Source organism: Mustelus asterias, chromosome 5, assembly GCF_964213995.1.
Source record: "Mustelus asterias chromosome 5, sMusAst1.hap1.1, whole genome shotgun sequence".
NCBI lineage: Eukaryota > Metazoa > Chordata > Chondrichthyes > Carcharhiniformes > Triakidae > Mustelus > Mustelus asterias.
The window spans coordinates 76,517,719-76,540,035 of NC_135805.1; the positions used below are offsets into that span (position 1 = coordinate 76,517,719).

General features: G+C 42.0%; 1 protein-coding gene across 6 annotated transcripts in view; it reads left to right on the forward strand.

Moving 5' to 3' along the window:
- The window catches only part of lama2 (laminin, alpha 2), a 359,403-nt gene that overhangs the window by 226,903 nt on the left and 110,183 nt on the right, over positions 1-22,317 (forward strand). For all 6 annotated transcript variants that reach the window (XM_078212838.1, XM_078212839.1, XM_078212841.1 and 3 more), the window contains 3 exons: positions 10,699-10,932; positions 16,464-16,607; positions 17,709-17,888. In XM_078212838.1, the coding sequence (XP_078068964.1) occupies positions 10,699-10,932; positions 16,464-16,607; positions 17,709-17,888 (558 nt within the window). The remainder of the gene's footprint in view (positions 1-10,698; positions 10,933-16,463; positions 16,608-17,708; positions 17,889-22,317) is intronic.

A 22,317-nucleotide genomic window follows, 5' to 3' on the forward strand; every position in this document is an offset into this window, starting at 1 on the left:
TGAGAAAAATCTCCTTAAAAATCCTCCACTGTTCCTCAACTGTCCCACCAATTAGTCTGTGTTCCCAGTCTACATTAGCCAACTCCACCCTCATCCTATTGTAATCCCCCTTGTTCAAGCAGAGGACACTGGCAGAGCTACCCCACCTCCGGCACGGTAGCACAGTGGTTAGCACTGCTGCTTCACAGCTCCAGGGTCCCGGGTTCGATTCCCGGCTCGGGTCACTGTCTGTGTGGAGTTTGCACATTCTCCTCGTGTCTGCGTGGGTTTCCTCCGGGTGCTCCGGTTTCCTCCCACAGTCCAAAGATGTGCGGGTTAGGTTGATTGGCCAGGTTAAAAAAATTGCCCCTTAGAGTCTGGGATGCGTAGGTTAGAGGGATTAGCGGGTAAAATATGTGGGGGTAGGGCCTGGGTGGGATTGTGGTCGGTGCAGGCTCGATGGGCCGAATGGCCTCCTTCTGCACTGTAGGGTTTCTATGTTTCTATGTTTCCTTTTCCTTCCTGTCTATCCTTCCGAATTGTCTGATACCCCTGGATACTTAGTTCCCAGTCCTGGTCACCCTGCAACCACGTTTCTGTAATGGCCACTAGATAGAACATAGAACATAGAACATTACAGCGCAGAACAGGCCCTTCGGCCCACGATGTTGCACCGACCAGTTAAAAAAAAACTGTGACCCTCCAACCTAAACCAATTTCTTTTCGTCCATGAACCTATCTACGGATCTCTTAAACGCCCCCAAACTAGGCGCATTTACTACTGATGCTGGCAGGGCATTCCAATCCCTCACCACCCTCTGGGTAAAGAACCTACCCCTGACATCGGTTCTATAACTACCCCCCCTCAATTTAAAGCCATGCCCCCTCGTGCTGGATTTCTCCATCAGAGGAAAAAGGCTATCACTATCCACCCTATCTAAACCTCTAATCATCTTATATGTTTCAATAAGATCCCCTCTTAGCCGCCGCCTTTCCAGCGAAAACAATCCCAAATCCCTCAGCCTCTCCTCATAGGATCTCCCCTCCATACCAGGCAACATCCTGGTAAACCTCCTCTGCACCCTCTCCAAAGCCTCCACATCCTTCCTGTAATGTGGGGACCAGAACTGCACACAGTACTCCAAGTGCGGCCGCACCAGAGTTGTGTACAGTTGCAACATAACGCTACGACTCCTAAATTCAATCCCCCTACCAATAAACGCCAAGACACCATATGCCTTCTTAACAACCTTACCTACTTGATTCCCAACTTTCAGGGATCTATGCACACATACACCTAGATCCCTCTGCTCCTCCACACTATTCAAAGTCCTCCCGTTAGCCCTATACTCAACACATCTGTTATTCCTACCAAAGTGAATTACCTCACACTTCTCCGCATTAAACTCCATCCGCCACCTCTCGGCCCAACTTTGCAACCTGTCTAAGTCTTCCTGCAAACTACGACACCCTTCCTCACTGTCTACCACACCACCGACTTTGGTGTCATCAGCAAATTTGCTAATCCACCCAACTATACCCTCATCCAGATCATTAATAAATATTACAACAGCAGTGGCCCCAAAACAGATCCCTGAGGTACACCACTTGTAACCGCACTCCATGATGAATATTTACTATCAACCACCACCCTCTGTTTCCTATCCGCTAGCCAATTCCTGATCCAATTTCCTAGATCACCCCCAATCCCATACATCTGCATTTTCTGCAGAAGCCTACCATGGTGAACCTTATCAAACGCCTTACTAAAATCCATATATACCACGTCCACTGCCTTGCCCCCATCCACCTCCTTGGTCACTTTCTCAAAAAACTCAATAAGGTTAGTAAGGCACGACCTACCTGCCACAAAACCATGCTGACTATCACCTATCAATTCATTACTCTCCAAATAACTATAAATCCTATCCCTTATAATTTTTTCCAACATCTTGCCGACAACAGAAGTGAGACTCACCGGTCTATAATTCCCGGGGAAGTCTCTGTTCCCCTTCTTAAACAATGGGACAACATTCGCTAACCTCCAATCTTCTGGTACTATACCAGAGGCCAACGACGACCTGAAGATCAGAGCCAGAGGCTCTGCAATCACTTCTCTTGCCTCCCAGAGAATCCTTGGATAAATCCCATCCGGACCAGGGGATTTATCTATTTTCAGACCCTCCAGAATATCCTGCACATCCTCCTTATCAACTGTAATACTGTCTATTCTACTCCCTTGCAACCCAGTGTCCTCCTCAGCTATATTCATGTCCCCTTGCGTGAACACCGAAGAGAAATATTGGTTCAATGCTTCACCAATCTCCTCCGGTTCCACACATACCCATTTGTACTGATTTGTGCCGTCAACTCATTCACTTTGTTTCGAATGCAACGTGCATTCAGGTAAAGTGTCTTTATGTTGGTCTTTCTTACCTGGACCCGATTTGTTAGTGCATTCCTTTGTTTTCATGCTCTGTCCCTTCCTGTCACAGACTGGTTATTCTTCCCCAGACCATCTCCTTGCACTGTCTTGACCACCTCCCTTCTCATGCTTTTTTACTCTTCCTGAGGTTAGACTCCTGCCACCTTCCATACTCTCTGTTCTATTACATGGTCTGGAAACTTTACTAATCTCCTGAGCCCTCGGCTCCTTTAACTAGTTGAAAGTCCTCATCTTTAACCTGCACTCCTGCCCTCTCCTTTACCTTTGATTTTCTAATTCTCCATACAACTGAACCCTCTCCCCCCCCCCCCTTCCACTATTTTGTTTAAAGCCCTATCTACAGCCCTAGTTATACGATTTGCCAGGACTCTGGTCCCAGCACGATTCAGATGAATACCATCCCATCGGAACAGGTTCCCTCTTCCCCAATACTGGTGCCAATGTCCCATGAATTCAAACCCATTTCTCCCACACCAATCTTTGAGCCACGCATTTACCTCCTGAATCTTATTGACTCTGTGCCAATTCGCTCATGGCTCAGGTAGTAATCCAGAGATTAATACCTTTTTTGTTCTGCTTTTTAATTTAGCTCCTAGCTTTTCATATTCCCTTAGCAGAACCTCTGTCCTTGTTCTACCTATCTCATTGGTACCTACGTGGACCACGATAACTGGATTTTTACCCTCCCACTCCAAGTTCCTCTGCAGCCCAGATGAGATATCCTGAACCCGAGCACCAGGCAGGCAACACAACCTTCGGGATTCTCAATCCTGGTCACAGAGAAGAGTGTCAATGCCCCTAACTGCACTTTCCCCAATTACGACTTTATTTCTTTTTTCTCCGCCCACTTGAACGGCTCCCTGTCCCACGGTGCTGTGGTCAGTTTGCTCACCCTCCCTGCAGTCCCCGTTCCCGTCCACACAGGGAGTAAGAATCTCGAACCTGTTGGACAGGTTCAGGGACTGAGGCTCCTGGAACTCTACCTCCTGGATCCCGCTACCTGCCTCACTCACAGCCATACCCTCTTGTCCCTGGGGGGAGTTGAGAAAAGACCTTTTTACTCAGAGGGTGGTGATGGTCTGGAACGCGCTGCCTGGGAGGGTGGTAGAGGTGGGTTGCCTCACATCCTTTAAAAAGTACCTAGATGAGTACTTGGCACGCCATAACATTCAAGGCTATAGGCCAAGTGCTGGCAAGTGGGATTAGGTGGGCAGGTCAGGGCATTTCATGCATCAGTGCAGATTCGATGGGCCGAAGGGCCTCTTCTGCACTGTAATAATCTGTGATTCTGTGATTCTCCACTGAGAAGATGGACAACAGACCTTCTACCTTCTGCTAGTTTAATTAATAGATCAGTTGCTGTCAAATATTTTAAGTTCCCAGACGAATTTCTCTTTCTCATGTATTTAATCTCTGCGTGGTATTTACTGAGTATGTTACATGTATGACTGGTACTCACTTTGTGGAGGATTGTGAGCATGAATCTGTGTACGACAATTCCATTGCAAAGCTTTCCTAAGTTTTGACATTAAACTGTTCCCTGGTGTATCAACTTATCTGACAGATGTAATGTACTACTAATAGCCTCCAGAGTTCAAAAGCCATAAGGAAGATCATGCATCTGTCAAATAGTATTACATCAAGGGGCTGTAACAATATTGTAAACTACAAGAGCGATGTTTCTACAAATTACTTATTAATGTAGTGTGATGGTGCCTTAGCACATAACCAAGACTGTAATTTATACAATCAAAACATGGCTCAACAATTATTACATTTGAATAGTGAAGTTAAAACTGTTCTTCCTGACTTGGAAGATGTATCACACTCGACTAAAGTGATGAAGGTGAGTCAAAACTAGAGGAGTTTGAAGTGGTTTTATGATAACATTTTGGTTATTTATTTTTAGCTCTACGATTTCTAAGAATACTTTAAATAGTCAATTATTAAATTGTGTGTAAAATAATTAGGAAGTTGAAACTGTACAATAAGAAATAGAAGCAGGTTTAGTTCATATATCCCATCAAGCCTGCTCTGCCATTGAATGAAGTCATGGTTGAATGAATAGAATATTTCCATTATGTAATGTGTGCTGAGTGAAGTATGCTTATATTGCCCGGTGGACTAACATTTGCATGCTTTAATGTAGAGGTTCATTTTTATAATATTCTACTTTCATTTGAGACCTATTGAAAAGATTTCTTTTCAGCTGAATGTAACAAAGGGCACAAGTGTCTTCTTACCCTATGAGAGGGTGCTGAAGTGACTTGTCCCATACCAAAGGTGACCTGAATGGTTTGAGAAAGTTGTGTCCAAGCTGAAATGAATGGGCCACATGTAGCTCCGACCCCTAAAGTCAGGGCCTTAAAGCTCATGCAACTATGAATTTGTGCTTATCTTTGTTATTTGCTTGTATGAAGTGCGTGAATTCCATTAGTATTTGTGAGATATTCTCATTTATGTCCATATTTAATTATGTATTGGCGAGAGACTTGATACTATCTGCAGTCCAAATCCCAAAAATCACATGATTTGCAGCAGCCATCTTAACGGTTTGTTTAGGTCTAATTTTTATAAGTATTTACTGAAAGTTCAAAATATAACATTTTCTGGGCATGACATTGCAAAAAAAGGGAAGTCAAATGTCACTCCATTGGTTATGGCATGAAAGAAGATTACTGATAGAACTGGAGTGGAGGGAGCGAAAAGAATGACGACTGAACAGGGGCATGGAGGAAGGGGAAGAAAGTGTCACCTTTTCCACATGGGGAGCGATGAAGTGTTGCCAGATCACATGCAAGGGAAGATGAGAAAAGCATAAGCCTAAATTGGGGGCTTGAAAAGGAAATCTGTTGTAAATTGAACTAGAGAAGCAGCCAAAGAGCATTACAGCGCAGAAGGGAGCCATTCGGCCTTTCAATTTGATGCTAGCTCTTTGTCGAGCAACCCCGTCATACCTATGTATTCCCCCACTCTATTCCTGTAGCCCTGCATGTTTATTTCCCTCAAGTACCATTCACTTTAATTCTGAAATCATTAATCACCTCCACTTCCACCACGCTCATGGACAGCGAGTTCAAGGTCATTATCACTTACTATGTAAAAAAAGGTTCTTCCTCACAATTCCCCCTGCATTTCTTTCCCAAAACCTTAAATCTATATTCGCTACCCCTTGTACCATCAGCTAATGTGAACAGCATCTACCATATCTGAACCTGTACATTTTTATCAAATCTCCCCGCAATCTCCTTTGGTCTAAGGTGAACAAACCCAGCTTCACCAAGCCTAACCTTGTAGCTAAAATCCCTTGTCCCTGGAGCCATTCTGGTAAATTTCTGCTATGCTCTCGCGAGCAGCCTGACATCCTTCCTAAAGTGTTGTGACCAGAATGGATGCGAAATTCCAGCTGTGGCTTAATCTGAACCTTATACAGATTCAGCATAACTTTGCTGCTTTTGTGCTCAAAGCTCTATTTATGAAACCCAAGATGCCATTTGCCTTTCTAACTATTCTCACAATATGTCTCACAACCTCAAGGAGCTACACACATGAATCTCAGATACTCTCTGCCACTGCTCAGAACTGTGCCAATAACTTTATATTGCCTCTCCCTATTCCTTCTGCCAAAGTGTGTACCTCACACTTCATGTATTAAATTCCATTTATCCATTTTACTAGCCTGTCTGTGTCCTGTTGGTTCAGTTTTTATCATCCTTACTGCTTTCTACACTCCTAAGTTAGTTATCCACGGTAAAATTGAAATTTTACATTGTATTGCAACATTCAAGTCTTGCAATGAACTTTGGGAAAGTACTGCCATCCTCCATTCTGAAAAAAAACAACCATTTATCGTGGCCTAAGGTTGCCTGTCCTTAAAGCAAACTTTTTATCCAAGCTGACATTGACCCTCCTATTCCATAAGCCTGAATTTTGTTGATACTTTTATGTGGTACTTTGTCAAATGCTTTCTTAAAAATCATTTCGACAACATCCATTGCATTCCCTTATCAACCTTCTCTGTTACTTCATCAAAAATTCAATTGGAATACTGAAGCATGATCTACCTTTCATAAATCCATGCCGGCTCTCCTTAATTAGCTCAAACCTATCCAAGTCTCTGGTGATTTTTTTCCTCTGATTATTGTTTGTACATGTTACCGATTACTGATGTTAAACTAACTCGCCTGTAGTTGCTATAACTTGACTAAGAATGTAACTTTTTTTATTCATTCGTAGGATGTGGGCATCCACATTTTCAACCACATTGCAGTTGCTCATGTAGGCCAGACCAGCTAAGGATGACAGATTTCCTTCCCCAAAGGACATAGTGAACCAGAGGGGTTTTCATGACAACTGAAAATGGTTTAATGATCATTAGACTTTAAGTTCCAGATTTTTATTGAATTCAAATTTCACCATTTGGTGTGGTGGGATTCGAACCCTGGGCCCGCAGAGCATTATCCTTGGTCTCAGGATTACTAATCCAACGACAATACTCTACGCTACTCTCCAATTCAATGGCACTTCCCCCACTGCCATATCTAGACAAGAATAGAAGATTATTCCAAGTTCTTCCACTATCTCCATTCCCAGTTTTTTTTAGAAACCTGGGGACTAGATTATTTATCCACTCTACATATAGCCAGCTTTTCCATGACATCACCTTATCCATTACCCCTACTGTCTCCACTTCTACTGATATTTTGTCAGCATCCTCTTCCTTTGTAAAGACCGATCCAAAGGAATCATTAATTGTTCTAGCCTTCAAGCGTATATCACCTTCTTTGTCCCTAATAGGCCTCAAACCGCCTCTTAGGACATGACTTTTTTTTAATACGCCATTTAAATATTCTTCTTTGCTCTTTTATGTCAACTGCAATTCTATTCTCCTCTTCTCCCTTCACCAATTTTATTTTCCTGTTCACTTCCACACTCAAGTTATTTTCTTTGGCCTGATTCTCATTTGAGCATTCACCTGACATGCGTTGTGCACACTTATTTGTTTCATTATGTTTTCTGTTTCCTTCATCATCCAAAGAGCTCCAGCTTTGATTCCCCTAATTTTTGACCTTGTTGAAATGTTTCTAATTTGTACCTGGAAAATCTCCTCTTTGAAGATCACCCATTGTTCTTTTCCAATTTTTCCCCTCAGTCTTTGGTTAAATGTTATCTTGGCTTGATCCATTCTCATCCCATTGAAGCTCGATCCATTCTCATCCCATTGATAGTTCCCTGCTCTTCAATATTAATGTAAAGTTTACGATGGATTGATCACTTGGGCTCCTTGGCCCATCTCCCCAGCACCAGATGCGGCAATGTCTCCTTCCTAGCTGGACCAAGAACATACTGGTCAAGGAAGGTCTCCTGCACACATTTCAGAAATTCCTCTCCCTCCCTACCTTTGAGCCTAACATTACCCCAATTGATATTTGGGTAATTAAAATCCTACAATATCATCGCTCCATAGTTCTTGCATATCTCTAGGATTTCCTTGCAGAGGAAGGAGAATTTCAGCATGAACTAGTGGGAGCGAGAACACAAGGAACAGAGTGAAAGCTTTAACTGGTGTGGAGAGCAACAAGGAGCAGGCTGATGTGAATTGGTGGGTGGAGTCTGTTGGAGAATGTGATCATGAAGGATGTGGGGAGCACAGTAGAGATTGCTTGCATGAACTGACTGGGAGCAGCAACATGGAGCGTGTACATGCAGGTTGAGGATGAGAGTCAACTTATACAAGGAGAGAAAGAGAATGGGAATAATTGCAAAATTGAACAGGAGAGAGAGGAGAATGATTGACAATTTTGAATTTGCTTCCTCCAGCCCTCACTGGAATAGAGTTTGAATCTCGTTCATTGTTAGGCTTTTTTTCAAAAAAGTAGAAAATTAATTAAAACTTTTTCCCACTGCTTTTGGGAGAAACAAGTTACTGAGAAGCAATATAATTAATGCCTGACTGTCAGATAAAAAACTGCTTTCAATAAAAATGAAGAAATGTCACATGTCTTTTTAGCTGAAATAAAAATGCAATCTTCTTGTTCATTACAAATTTCAAAATGCTGGAAAAATATCAAATAGAGTATCAAAAGTCAAATGCTTGAGGAGTCATGCACCTAAACACTTGAGGATAAACCTTGTGACGTAAGTTGCTTGAGAGTTTTAATGGGCACTTACTGTTACTCTGCATATTTTACTGGGAATTATTTACTGGGAACTATTTTACTGGGACACAGCTTCCTCTGGCCTTGTTAGGAAGCATTGCTTTGACTTTCCTCTAAACAAAGCAAATCACGTAGACTCCATGATCAGGCCCCAGGGTGGGACTTTAATCTGCTGGAAATTATCGCACCTTCATGACAATGGTGTAAGCAATGGACTGCTATGGTGAGTGAGAAGAGACATTCTGACCTCCTGAATGCCCGCAATGGAGCAAATGAGGGCAAACTGGGCTTATAGCCTGATTTTGTGAAGAGATTTTTTTTTACAGCAGTCCCACACTAGACTTTCATGGTTTAGGGGAGAGCCACACAGCCTGACCATCAGCACCATGCTGCAAACCCTCCTGGAGCAAGTGAACATCTGAGTTGCATCCTAACTGGTGCAAATGCCAGTCATGTATACTGGGTGAAGTCCTAATTACCATCAGGCCAGAAGTAGGGAATGTCAATGTTGAGTATGGTCGTGGGATAATCACAAGGCCATTACATTCACATCCTCATTTCCATTCATCTTTTTCTTCAACCTATACTGTAGTCTAGTAATTATGGCACTGAATGTGAGGGTGGTTGTAACATTACATCAAAATTTCCAACAGCCAGAAAGACATGTAGTCAAAAGCTGAAGCTACATTATAATATATATATATATATATAACAATATAGTTTCTTGACATAAGAATCCCATTAGAACATCATGGTATAGAACTGGAAGTTCCTATGCTGAATGTACACCATTTTACATGGCCAGTAGGTGCTAAAGTAGTACAGAACTGAAAAGACAGTTACCTGAGCAGTTTTGATGCCCTTCTAACCTACTTTTCCTATTGTTACTTGCTTTTTTTTCTCCAATTGTTTTTATTTTTGAGCCTTTGTGTGAATAATTCCCATTTTTTAAATTCCAGAGCAATTATGGACATCAGTGAATTTCCCAATCAAAATTCTCTTTAAGGAGATTTGTTGAAATAGAAGCGATTGACAGATTCTTGAAATCTAAACGAATATGCTCCAAGTCGTACTGCCTCAATTACTGCACACCTTCCAGCATTTTAATCCTATCTCCTGAGACTCCGTTCTCCTGGATTCCAAGTCTGCCCTCCAACCTTTCCTTATCGGTGCAATTTCAGCCCTTTAATAGCAGGCTAGATTCACTGGGCTGTTACTGTCCCTGGATTTACCAAGCTCCAACCTCCCCAGCTGCACCAAGCTATAAATGTTACCCATGGCTCCTTCTGAGCCCTGGCCATCTTCAACATGGACCCAGTGAGTTTCTCGGCTCCCCAGGACTTCCCCTGAGCTCTAACTGTGCACAAGAATCAAGTGCCTCCTGGGACTTCTCCTGAACCCCAACTAAACAAAGTCAACTAACAGCAACACCTTTGGTGCCTGGAGCCTGTTCATAGCAGCACCTTTTCGATATGGTCTTTTGCCCTATTGCAGACTACTCACTCCCCGCACAGATATATTGAAACCCTAGATCTTTCTTAAGCTCCCTCTACCTCCATGATGACATAGCTTTCCAGAGCTCACTGAATGCATTTAAATTAACTCCCAAATCAATACAACTTTCTGGGCTGCATGTCCTTTCAGGCAGTGTAAACACCTGCTTTGGGATTTTCCAGGCTGTAATTTTTCGACCCACCAAAATCAAAGGTCATTTCGCTGCCTCTCCACCATCACTGGCAGGACTGGAAAATTCTGGCCCTCATCTCCAGTTCTCGAGCTAAGTAAGCCCACCCGCTGTTTTATGACCTTACAGTCCTTGCTGTTAATCCCTTAAATCAACATGGCCCCAGCCTTTTCAGTGTAATTGTCTTCAAGGTGCGTTTATCCCATTTTCCAAAGTTAAACTTTAACCTTCCCAGACCTAAATATTACCTCAAAAATATCACGATGAAGCATGAACTAGGTATTGATGGGAATTGGGACAGCCATTTTAATTTGGTTATTTTGTTTGATTCTTAACCTGGATATTTCACAATGTTGTAGGTTTAAATGCAATTAGCATTTGATCTAAATGTAGCAAATTTATACATCTGTATTTTCTTGTCTTTTTCTCAGCCCTGCAGCTGTGCTACTGCAGGATCGTTAAATCTTCAGTGTGACGATGTAACAGGCTGCTGCTTCTGCCGTCCAGAATTCACAGGGGAAAAGTGTGACCGATGCAGAGCAGGTTACTGGAGTTATCCACAGTGCAGGCACTGTGGTTGTGGTTTGGCTGGCACAGAGAGCCGAAGCTGTGACGAAGCGGGGATTTGTTCATGCGCAGAATATAACGGGCAGTGTAACTGTAAGGTGAGTCTATCTTCTGTACTGGATGGGACCTTGTAATGCCCAGTAAGTACTTAACATCTGTCAAAACGATTGCTTTTATGAAACTCATAGTCAATCTTCAGGTTTGAGTTTTCTTTAAGTCCATTTACTTTTAACACAAAGAAAAACTAACGTGTAAAACTGTAACAAAGGAAACAAACTATGTTACGGAATAGATTCAGAGGTTTCTAATAACTGCTGGGTTTTGGGAGGCGCGTGAGACTTTTGCCACAGATCTACTTATTATTCAAAAGCCATGGTCTGATAATGGCACTTGAACCACAGAGGGCGCAGGACATGGCACCAGATGCACCTGGATAAATGTCACCAGATGTATCCATTGCCAGAAGAGGCCCAGCAAGATAAGTTCTTCTACAGTTATAATGATTTTCTTGAATGTCAAAGGAAACAGGTTTGCTCTTCTGGGCCATATAAGGAAACCTTGTGACTCCCCTGGGCTTCCTCTCCTTATCCTCTCCCTGGTGATTTATTTGCTTTGTGCTCGAGAACAACTCCATGAGGTCACTGTTGGTAGCTCCTTGCTTCCAAAACTTGATTCCTACCAGCCAACCTGCTCATGATTGCTACCGCTTTTGGGCAGGAATCCATCCTCGAATAGGAAAAGGAGGCTCAAGGATTAAAATAACTGAATTTCTCACTTAAGTGCATTAACTTGCTGCACATGACACGAGCTAAGGAAAAGGACGTGGCCACTTGACTCACCGAGTTGGTGCCACCATTTTGCTCGTTCTGATAACTCTACCAATGCAAAATTGGTTTCTTACCTTTTCTCTATAAAAATACAGTGTGTAAGCTGAATCTAGCTACAGTTAAAAAATAAGGAATAATTTGACTGGGGTGTATTATAGACCACCAAAGACAGGGAAGATGTAAAGAGACTTTTAGACAAATTGGAGAAAAAATGCAGGGAAACCAGGAGGTTATAGTAACGAGTGACTTAAATTATCCTTAGACTGAAATAGTAACATAACCAATAATAAAGCTTTTTTTTTTGCAATGTCTCTGCAGTGTGGAACAGCCTTCTATACCAATAGATTTTCTGTCCAAGGCAGTGCCAGTAGAATCAGCATCTAATTCTAGGAAACAAACTAAAGAAATGTAAGAACAGTTTAATCATGGTTGAAGGAGTAAAAATGTGAGTCTAACAAAATGGAACCATCAGGTTGAAAAGGGGTTAAGGGTTTTACTGGGCCATGAAAATTTGAATCGGGAGGAGTTGACCAGATTGTTAACAGCAGAAGTACCATGGTATGCAAGAGCCAAAGGCTCATCTTTTGGCACTTTCCAAGTCCAACTATAATTGACCTGGGCGAAAGTTTATTCCAAGTGAATACAGAAAGAAGTTGGGTCAGAAGGAGGTGGAGGGATGTGGTTGATGAAGGATGTATGGAAGTGGTCAGGTAAGTCTTTGTGAGCAAGAAGATCGATGTAGAATGCTCATGGGTAGGATAGTTGAGGCGGTGCCAATAAATATAAGTAAGGTAACCCATATGAAGATAATGATTGACAGAAGAACAAGTAGCTACTTGTCAATGAACAGTAAGCGTGACGTGGAGATATGCCATGGATTGTAAGAACATCTGCTGCAAACATATACTTTAGTGTGGTGATATCAAGCCTACTTCTACCTCTTACAGGGAGGCTCTTGTAAAATGGCACAGAATTTGACCCTCTTCACAACCACCTCAGGCAGCACAGCTTCTATTTCATCAAGCAGTGCTAGGCTGCTCTGAAATTTCTCTGCAGACTTGTGCCTGACCAGCTGCAAAGTTATGCCATCTGTTGGAAGGACACCTTCTGTGAACATGCAGCACAGACTGTACGCTGGGCCTCTTTTCCCTACGTTTTTGTCTATCACTGCTTAATGCCCTCCTCATTCAGAATTTGTAAATGCTGCTATTGGATTCAAATGTTTCAAGTGCCTCTGCAGCTATTCTAAAAGATTTCAGAATTCTGTCAACTTGTTGTGACACTTTCCTTTTGATTGTTCCATCCCTTTGAATTTCGCTGTGTAGTTTTTTTTCACTCGCATCACTGGTGTGTTTCTACACCTTCCTCGTTATGGTTTCATGAATGATTCCAAGAATGTCTGATCTGATTTAGAACAGTTTAGTACGAGCACTTAAACTTTTGGAATTGATTTAAACCAATAGATACAAATTGAGCGACGCTTAACCAAATACCATCCTGAATGTGTGAATTGTGAAGATCGGAACAAAATTGAAAACATGTCTGTTGCTTCCACATTGACGCTCAATAATCTGCTGGCAGAAATTTTGTTTAAAGTGGGAGAGACAAACAGTATTTGTCTACTTGCTCATTGAGATGTATGCCCAACACACAGGGTGTGCTTTTGACCTACATTGTTTGGTGGAGTACTGCATACTTGTTGCGATCAACATTTTCATCACATTGAAATCAATGGAAAATCAGGTAATTCCTATAATGGGGAAGAATTGCCACAATATGTTTTGATGACAGTTCAATACTTTCACATTTCTATGTGATATTTTCAACTCATTAAGGTTATTCTTTTGACTTTCTGCCTTGGAACCTTTTCTGCTGAGAGAACAGTTTGGAACTTCTGCTTTGATCTGACCACAGCATTCTAATTATTATTTTAAATGGTTGGAAAATTATGCTCAGAGCATGGTTGGTGGGGCTTTCCTCTGATAGTGCAGTGTCATAAAATCATTTTGTCATGATGATGTAACTTGTGCCTTAGGGATATCCATGTAATCTGTAATTTCATCCGCTGAACTAACATATAATAAGCTGTTTATAAAGTACATTTTTAAAAGCAGGAAAATATACATTTAACGTGGCTGCCACAAGTTCCCTGTATCTGTTATGGGAGGGCTTGGGAGGAGTGGGTGGCGGGGGAGTATTTTTTCAGTGCAGATTGGGGCACCCTTTAGAAACTATACTGTGATTTTTGTGGAGCCGATGTTGCCATTCTATCAGGCCCCGCCCTGCCAGCGTGATACTGAAAACCACACCCCCAGATTTTTTGTGCCTCAAGTACAAAATTCCACCCACTGTCTGCACTGTCATTGTCTTCCGCCTGCTGCCTGACTCAAGATGATGCTGGAGCGTGGCAACTTCTTGCAAGCTGTGCCCAGCATACCTTCTAATTCTATCTTTTACTTTCATTCTATGATTCTAAAACTTTATTCTAACTCTTTTAAACTCTCTAACAATGACATTCTGCATTCTTTCCTTCCCTATGAATGGTATGCTTTGTCTGTATAGTGTGCAGGAAATGATACTTTTCACTGTATACCAACACGTGACAATAAATCAAATCAAAAACAAAAATTGCACTCTGTGTGGGCTTCAACTCCACCGAATTTCCGAGGCCACCATGAAAAATTTCTGCTACATGTCACAGGTACGAGCAAAGGACATATAAACAGTGAACTCTTGGGTGGAATTCTCCCGACCTGACCACAGCGGGATTGGTGGGGACGGGAGTGGAGAATCTGGCGCGAGCCAAAAAGTTGGAAACCACTGGTGTAAAATTGCATTGCAATTCTCCCAGTGGCGGGTTGGTGACCCCAGTGGCAGGTTGTGTGCCACGAATGCTCATTAAAACAGCTGTTTGCTGTTGTACTGGTGGCCTTGCAATCTGGCATCAAACCAGTGGCAAATCATGTCGGTGTCAAATCCGATGGCTAAGTGCCGTGCACACGGTGGTCCTCAGTTCGCCAGAGATTTTGAGGTGAGTGTAGAACTGCAGGAGCAATCAGAATTGCTCCTGATGCACTATTCACCACTCTGCCAGGGAAGACTGGTTTCTGCCCTCCAGCTCCATGTTGAGCTGGTCCTCATGGACAGCACTTTGCTGTTTGACCCATGGACCTTACAGTGTCACCATCTAAATTCGGTACTGTGCCTGGAGTTGGGGAGTAAAGTGGTCCCCTTCGCCCTGGTGCCAAACAGTGATATCTATCTGGACAGCATTTTACTGTCAGACTCACAACAAAGGTCCAAAGTTTGACTGGGGTTGGAGTACAAAGTGAGGAAGGGGATGGTGGTGGCTGGACAAAGTCAAGGGGGGCAATGTGGAAGGAGTGCAAGGAGGAAGGTAGGGCAAGGGCTCATGATGGTAAGCAGAAGGTCAAGGAGGTAGATGGAGAATACGAACAGTGAACCGAGGTGAGGGAAGCTGGACCCTGACAAAGCTGATTGAAAAGCTCACAAATAAGGAGGTGGAAGGAATACCACACTGTTCACTGAAATGGGCTGAATGAATACTGAATGAAGATTCCAGAGTTACTGAGCAGAGATCCAAGTGGGACATGGGCACCTTGCAGGTGATATGCTAGGGGGTAAGATGGTTGAATTGAGGAACAGGCTTCCTCTTGTGGCTGCTAGCCTTTTTCCTCTGGGTTACTAACATCCTTCATGGTCTGTTGAAGACAGATTGGCTGGAGAGAGTGACATGAGTATGCTGGACTAGTATTTATATATACTGCCATAACCTTTGAACCTGTCAGTTGATGGTGGGCGGATGAATCAGCTGCTGGCCCACCAGGAGAGTTGGAGAGGAAATCGCCTGTGCAGTTAACGAGGTTCCAAGTGCAGAATCTGGTCAGCGGGATTCCATCATTTTGATTGGTGGAACAGATGCCGCCAGAGCTGCCCACCACTGCACTTAGTGGGTGGAATTCTCCTATTTTGAGACTATCTGTTTTTTCTTTTTCCATTGAACTTTAATCTGGCTAAGAAAGTAACTTCCTACTCCATAACTTGTAATTCCTCATCAAGTTAAAGCAATTTACTGCAGATACTGAAATCTGAAACAAAAACAGAAAATGCTGGAAAATCTCTGCAGGAGATTTGACAGCACCTGTGGAGGGAGAGTAGAGCTAACGTTAGCTCTATTCCCTCTCCACCGATGCTGTCAGACCTGCTGAGATTTTCCAACATTTTCTGTTTTTGTGTTGTCATTCACACCTGTGTGCCTCTGTGAGTGGATTATGAAACTTGGACATGTGTTTACCTTTTTAAATCGTTTTAGGTTTTTGCCTGGGTGGGCTTTTGACTGAATAAAAACCAACCCTTTCTTGTTTTGAACTTGAGAAATTCTGCCAGACAAGTTTCTTCACAATTGGAACATGAATGGTTAAGCACAGACATTGAGTAAATACGTTCAGTCTCTTACGAATCCACAAGAAACCCTTTTGCGGTTAGACCTGGAGTGGTTGAAGCTAATAGAATCAGAGCATTTAAGCAGAGGCTAGACAAGTATACGAGGGAGAAAGGAATATAGGGTTACACTGATAGATTTAGATAAGGCAAGAATGGAGGAGGCTTGAGTGAAGCATAAAGTGGTGTAGATTGGTTGGGCTGAATGGCCTCAATCTGAACCGCATAGCCTATGCAACCGTATTCATGGATATTTTTTAAAGACAAAGTATTTCGATAACAATTTAATTGCAATGAACTGTTAATGTTGATCTCTTAAGCAACCAATCATACTTTTGCAGGTGAACGTGGAGGGAATTAGTTGTGACAGGTGCAAGACTGGTGCTTTTGCACTTCACTCGAGCAATCCTCATGGATGTAGTAGCTGTTACTGCTCAGGTGTGACTACACAATGTACTGAGGCAAAAGGGCTAATCCGCAGGAGAGTAAGTAAACCACTAATTATTTTCACATTTGATGAAATACTTCTGAGCAGCGGTGTATCTCAGTGAGGACTAAAGCAGTTGTTTACTGTAACCGTAGCTCTCTCCTGTGTATTGCTATTCATTTTGTATTCATCTACCAGGCGCCAAAAGAATCCCAGAACGATTTCAAAGATTGCTACTGTAATTGTAGCTGAGCAATTGAAACTTGAGTTAGCATATTTAATTTAAATGGAAATATATTTGCAGATAAAGATCTTTAAGTTGGTTTCAGCTTCACACAGTAACATAATTGATCTTCCTGTTTTAATTGCACATAATGATTTGAAATACTGTGTTTAAAATTTTGTACATTGTTGCTTATGGTGCAAAATCTGGAAAAGAGGTTATTCTTTTTAAAATTTGACTGCATCCCACTTCTTAGTTATTTGATGCACCATTCCCTCCTCGTGTTGTAACCGGTAATTAGAGATTTACAAGAGCAGATGAAAATGACAATCTGCCAATTTCCCTTTTGCGTGGGGAAATGTTTTGACTTTGTTCACCATCTACTCTGGATGACACTGAGTTGGTGAATGCTCCATCGTTAAATACATTCAGGACTGAGATGGATACATTTTTGGTCTCTCAAAGAATCAAGAGCTATGGTGAATGGGTGGGAAAGTTGAATTGAGGCATTAGATCTGCCATGACCGCGTTAAATGATGGAGCAGGCTCGAGGGGCCGTGCAGTTTATTCCTGCTCCCATTTCTTATGTTGTAACTGATTCTACCAGGAATTGTGACAATGTGAAATTTTGGCTCAGTACATTAACACCTGCTATGCCATCTTAACACGGTGTTTTGTGGTTTGAATGCACCTATCCTTAAGTTTACATTTAATGGCAAAAAGGTCCAGCAAGACTTACAACCACGCTGCAGACTTGTTTGAGTAAAATATTGCCGTGAATCATTGACCCGGAATTGTTCAGTTAATGTTGGCAACACATGCTTTGCTGCATGTTTTCAAACTATTACCAGGTGTATGTCTGAAATCACAGTAAGGTTTCAGCTGTAATTTTACATTCTTGCTACATCGAATGACAGTTTTGTTTTTCTCTTGAAGCTGACACTTAACCCTGAGCAGACTGTACTGGAAATAGTAAATAAATTCAACGACAGGAAAACAACTAGTGGTGTATTTCATCAGCATCCAGAGATAGTCGCTAATGTAGACATCGTGATCAAGCATCTTCTTTATGAGCCTTTTTACTGGAAACTTCCAGAGCAGTTTGAAGGAGAAAAGGTAATTAATTGTCTTCCCAACTTCATATTAAACTGATAATATAGAGTACAATTACTTACTAAACTGTCTGATGAAAACCATTGACTAACCCAATAAATGTACAAGTTAGGTTGGACTAATCGAGTTTCGATATCTTCATGATATATTGCATGGTGGCAAGAGATGCACTCCTAGTCGTGATTAACGTCTACAACAAAGCTAGGGAAGTTCAGTGCACTATTTACATGCTGTAATGAAAGAATGAGCAGTCTTATGGCACAGTGTTAGCATCTCTACCTCTGGGCCTGAAGCCCTGTGCCTTCATTTCAACAGTCATTGTGTTTTTACACACAGTCAGCCGGTCTCCCAGATTTCTGGAAACCTGGCAACTTAAAGAACGTGAGAAGGGCTGAATGCATGAAGTAAGTGCTTTTACAGCACTGCTCATGGGCCAGTGGGAGCAAGAGCATTTCCTCCAGGCTCAACAAGGAATGCTGTAAATATTTTCCAAATCTTGATACTCCTGCAATCTGATTGCCTTCTATCCATGACCACCATCCTCTCCAACCACCTGCTATCTCATCCACCACTGGACCCGTCTCCACAATTGGGAGCTCCGGCTTCTATAATCTCTCTCATTCCCCCAGTAATCTTCTCTCATCGGCTTCAGACTTGTGAAACAGATTTCCCACCCAAAAGACCTCCAGTCTGCCTATCAAGCTGTCTATGGGTGGAAAACTCACAGAAAAATGTTCAAAGCAGCCCTGCAAGCTGCTGTTAAACTCTGGATTTAGCTCATTCTTCTGGGTTTCCTGACCTCACAACAGATGTCCAGCACACCACTTGCCTCTGGGCGATAACCCTGGCAACTGTTTCCAAACACTTCCTCTAAAATGCCCTCAGAGGGTACAAGTTGTTATTGCAATCACTACCAGAGTCACATGTTGGATGGCAAATGTGTGTTTTATTCTGAGAGCATAATTGAGTAACTTCGGTCTTAAAACTTTACATTTTGTGTGTGATTTCCAGGTAATGAAATGTGATCATTGTGACTTTTACCGAATCTTTTGGAACAGTGACTGTCATTCTTTTTAAGATTACAAATTAATATTTTAAACAAGATTCACTAGTTTTGTAGAGAATATTCAGGGCTGATACAATGAAAGAGGGTTCAAAAATCTAATGGAGGATTCCAATGAATTCCTGAATTACTCAATTATGTCTGCTCTCCTTCCAGATATGAATATTGAGATTGAACTTCATTGTTGCTCTGAGCAGTGATTCAAAAGCATAACATGTTCACTGCCAAAACATCATCAAAATGGGGAATTTCTTAAAATGCCTTCTTTCGTCACAAAACATAGCTTTGATCCAAAATAAAATCAGCTTAAATTCAGACAAAGCTCAAGCAATTTTTGCGATCAGCATCATCAGCCAGAAAAGGACAAGGTTAAAAGAATTAAAACAAACCTTAACTGTTCAGATTCTCCGGGCAGTGGAGTGAGAATTCATTAGATTGGTCTCTGGGATGAGAGGGTTGTCCTAGGATGAGAGGCTGGATTATACTCTCCGGAGTTCAGAAGAATGAGAGATGACCTCACTAAAATAGGGGTTTGACAGGATAAACTCCTGTCAAACCCTGAGATACCCTGGCTGAGGAACCTAGAACACACAGACTCAGGATATGGGGCCAATTGTTTTGGATTGGATGAGGAGAAATTCCTACACTCAAAGGCATGTGAATCTCTGGAATTCTCCACCCCAGATGGTTGTGGATGCTCCATCATTATGTATATTTAAAGTTGAGATGGGCAGATTTTTCATTCCTCACAGAATCAAGGGATATGGGGAGTGGATGGGAAAGTGGAGTTGAAGCCAAAGGTCAGCCATGATTGTATTGAATTGGTGGAACGGGCATGACAGGCTATTTGTCTGGCTCGCATTTTTTATGTTTCACTTGGTAGGAGATTTGCAATGCCTTCCCAGTTTAGGCCACCAGTTAGAAAGAAGTTGGTTTCCAATTACACTACTGGAAACCAATCTGTGTATTTAAAAGATGGACCCTGTTGCCTTTAGGAGAGCAGACTAAAATCCAAGACTGTAGCTTCTTCATGAAAGCCCTTCCTCAATTCTCCCTTCCTTCCAACCCAGTCCAGTGACTTACAGAATATTGGGAACTAGCTCCTTGATCATGAAAAATGGATTTGGGCTGCCTGACATTTCACACCTGTCCCGCTAGCCAGCTGTTGCTTCCTGCTAGTGTTCTGCACCTAAACATGGGAACAGCATGTCAGTCAAAATCACCCAGGCCTCACATTGTCAATGTTTGACACTTTACAATCCTCTCTCCAGGCTTGAATCACTTCAACATTCACTTACAGACTTAAAATTCCGCTTTAAATACAGTTAGCAACCATAAATATACTTGCTATAAGGAGTTACACAGTCTCGAAGCTTTTAGAGAGATTTTGATTTTGAGAGCAGCTTGCAGACCTCTGTCTTTAAACAAACCCCAGCCAAAACTAAAAGCTGTTTTCCTCTGCTACATATCTACTTCCTTCCATTAACCATATTATCACGTGACCCTGAACCCCTAAACTGAATACCTAATCCATTCCTTTAATCAAAACCCGAGGGGACCTTTTCTTTTTGTAAACTGAAGTCCATTAGTTCTCCCCTAAGTAAACACGACTGGCTAAAATGAATAATTACACTGTTTTCCTGAGCTGTATTCCTTCAAGACATATTGATTTCCTGTAGCATAAAGCTGAATTTTAAATATCCCCTTAAACACAAAAAACAATATTTATTTATACCTATAGCAACAACTATGATCACAACAACTGTGAGATAATGATACAATCATCTGTTTTCTAATGTTGACTGGGATAACTATTGATCAGAGCTTGAGGGAAAATACCAATGCTCTTGTTCAAAGCTGAGAGGGCAGACAGGGCCTTGGTTTAATCATTGCATCCAAGAGCCTTGACCAATCTACCAATCTGCTGGCTGGGAAGCAAGTGTGCTACCATCTGAGCCACCGTTGACACTGCAGATCAGAGATTGAAAATTATTTGGTGAGTGAGTCACCTTTTGAATCCCCAAAGCCCTTTCACCATGTACAATGCGCAAGTCAAGAGTGTGATGAAATACTGCCCACATGCTTCATGAGTGTATCTCCTGCAAAAATCTGGCACCATCCAGGGCAAAGTAGCTTACTTGATTGGGACCCCATCTGCTACGTTCAGCATTCACTTCTTCCCAACATTGGCACCAAGGATTCATCAGCCACTCCTTCCAAATCTCTGTCCTATGCTGGCAAGAAGGACAAAAACAGAAAGCACAAGGGAGCATCAATACCTGTATTTCCTCTCCAAGTCGCACATCATCCTGAATTGGAATTATATCACCATTCCTTCATCATCACTAGGTCAAAATTTTGGAACTTCCCACCGAACAGGTGTGTGAGTATATACACCACATGAACTGCAGCAGTTCAGAAAGTTGGCTCACCACCATCTCCTTCAGAGTAATTAAGGATGAGTAATAAATGCTGACCTTAAAGTGACACCACCATCCCAGAAATAAATTAAAAAAGGGTTGGCTGCTCCAGAAGATTCTCTGCTTCACAAACAGACAATTTTCTTTTGCAAATTGTAAGCTCGAGTTATGGTGCTGAAACAAACCTTAATAATAAAGCAATAAAATACTCAATTGTCAAGAATAGACTTTCATATGTGAGATACCTGATAATAAAAGCTGAAGAAAATAATTTTAACTGCAATTGTTTTAAGTCCTTGCACTTAATATTAGTTCTTATTTGACCTTTCCATTCTTGATTATTGATCATTTAACCTTATGTTTACTTTATCCCAAAATAATGAAATTTATTCTAACCTTGGCCTCAATCTTCCCCAAATATAATCTTAAAATAATTTATTTATCTATTGAACCCAAGGAGGAAGGAGGATCCACATTATACAAATTGATTTTGAATATGCTCTGAAGATCTTTGCCTCACTAGTTGAGGTACCAAGATCGAAGGATAGACTTTGTTCCATTATAGGGATGATTCAGTTTCAGATGTTATTTCCCGTTATTAAATTTTATACAGCATTGATTTTAACACAAGCAACATCAGGACTGTGCAGCTTAGGGCAACACAGTGGTTAGCACTGCTATCTCACAGCGCCAGGGACCCGGATTCAATTCCGGCCTCGGGTCACTGTCTGTGTGGAGTTTGTACATTCTCCCCATGTCTGCGTGGGTTTCCTCAGGGTGCTCCGGTTTCCTCCCACAGTCCAAAGATGTGCAGGTTAGGTTGATTGGCCATGCTAAGTTGATCCTAGGGTCAGGGGATTAGCAGGGTAAATATATGGGGTTACAGAAATAGGGCCTGGGTAGGATTGTGTTCGCTGCAGACTTGAAGGTCTGAATGGCCTCCTTCTGC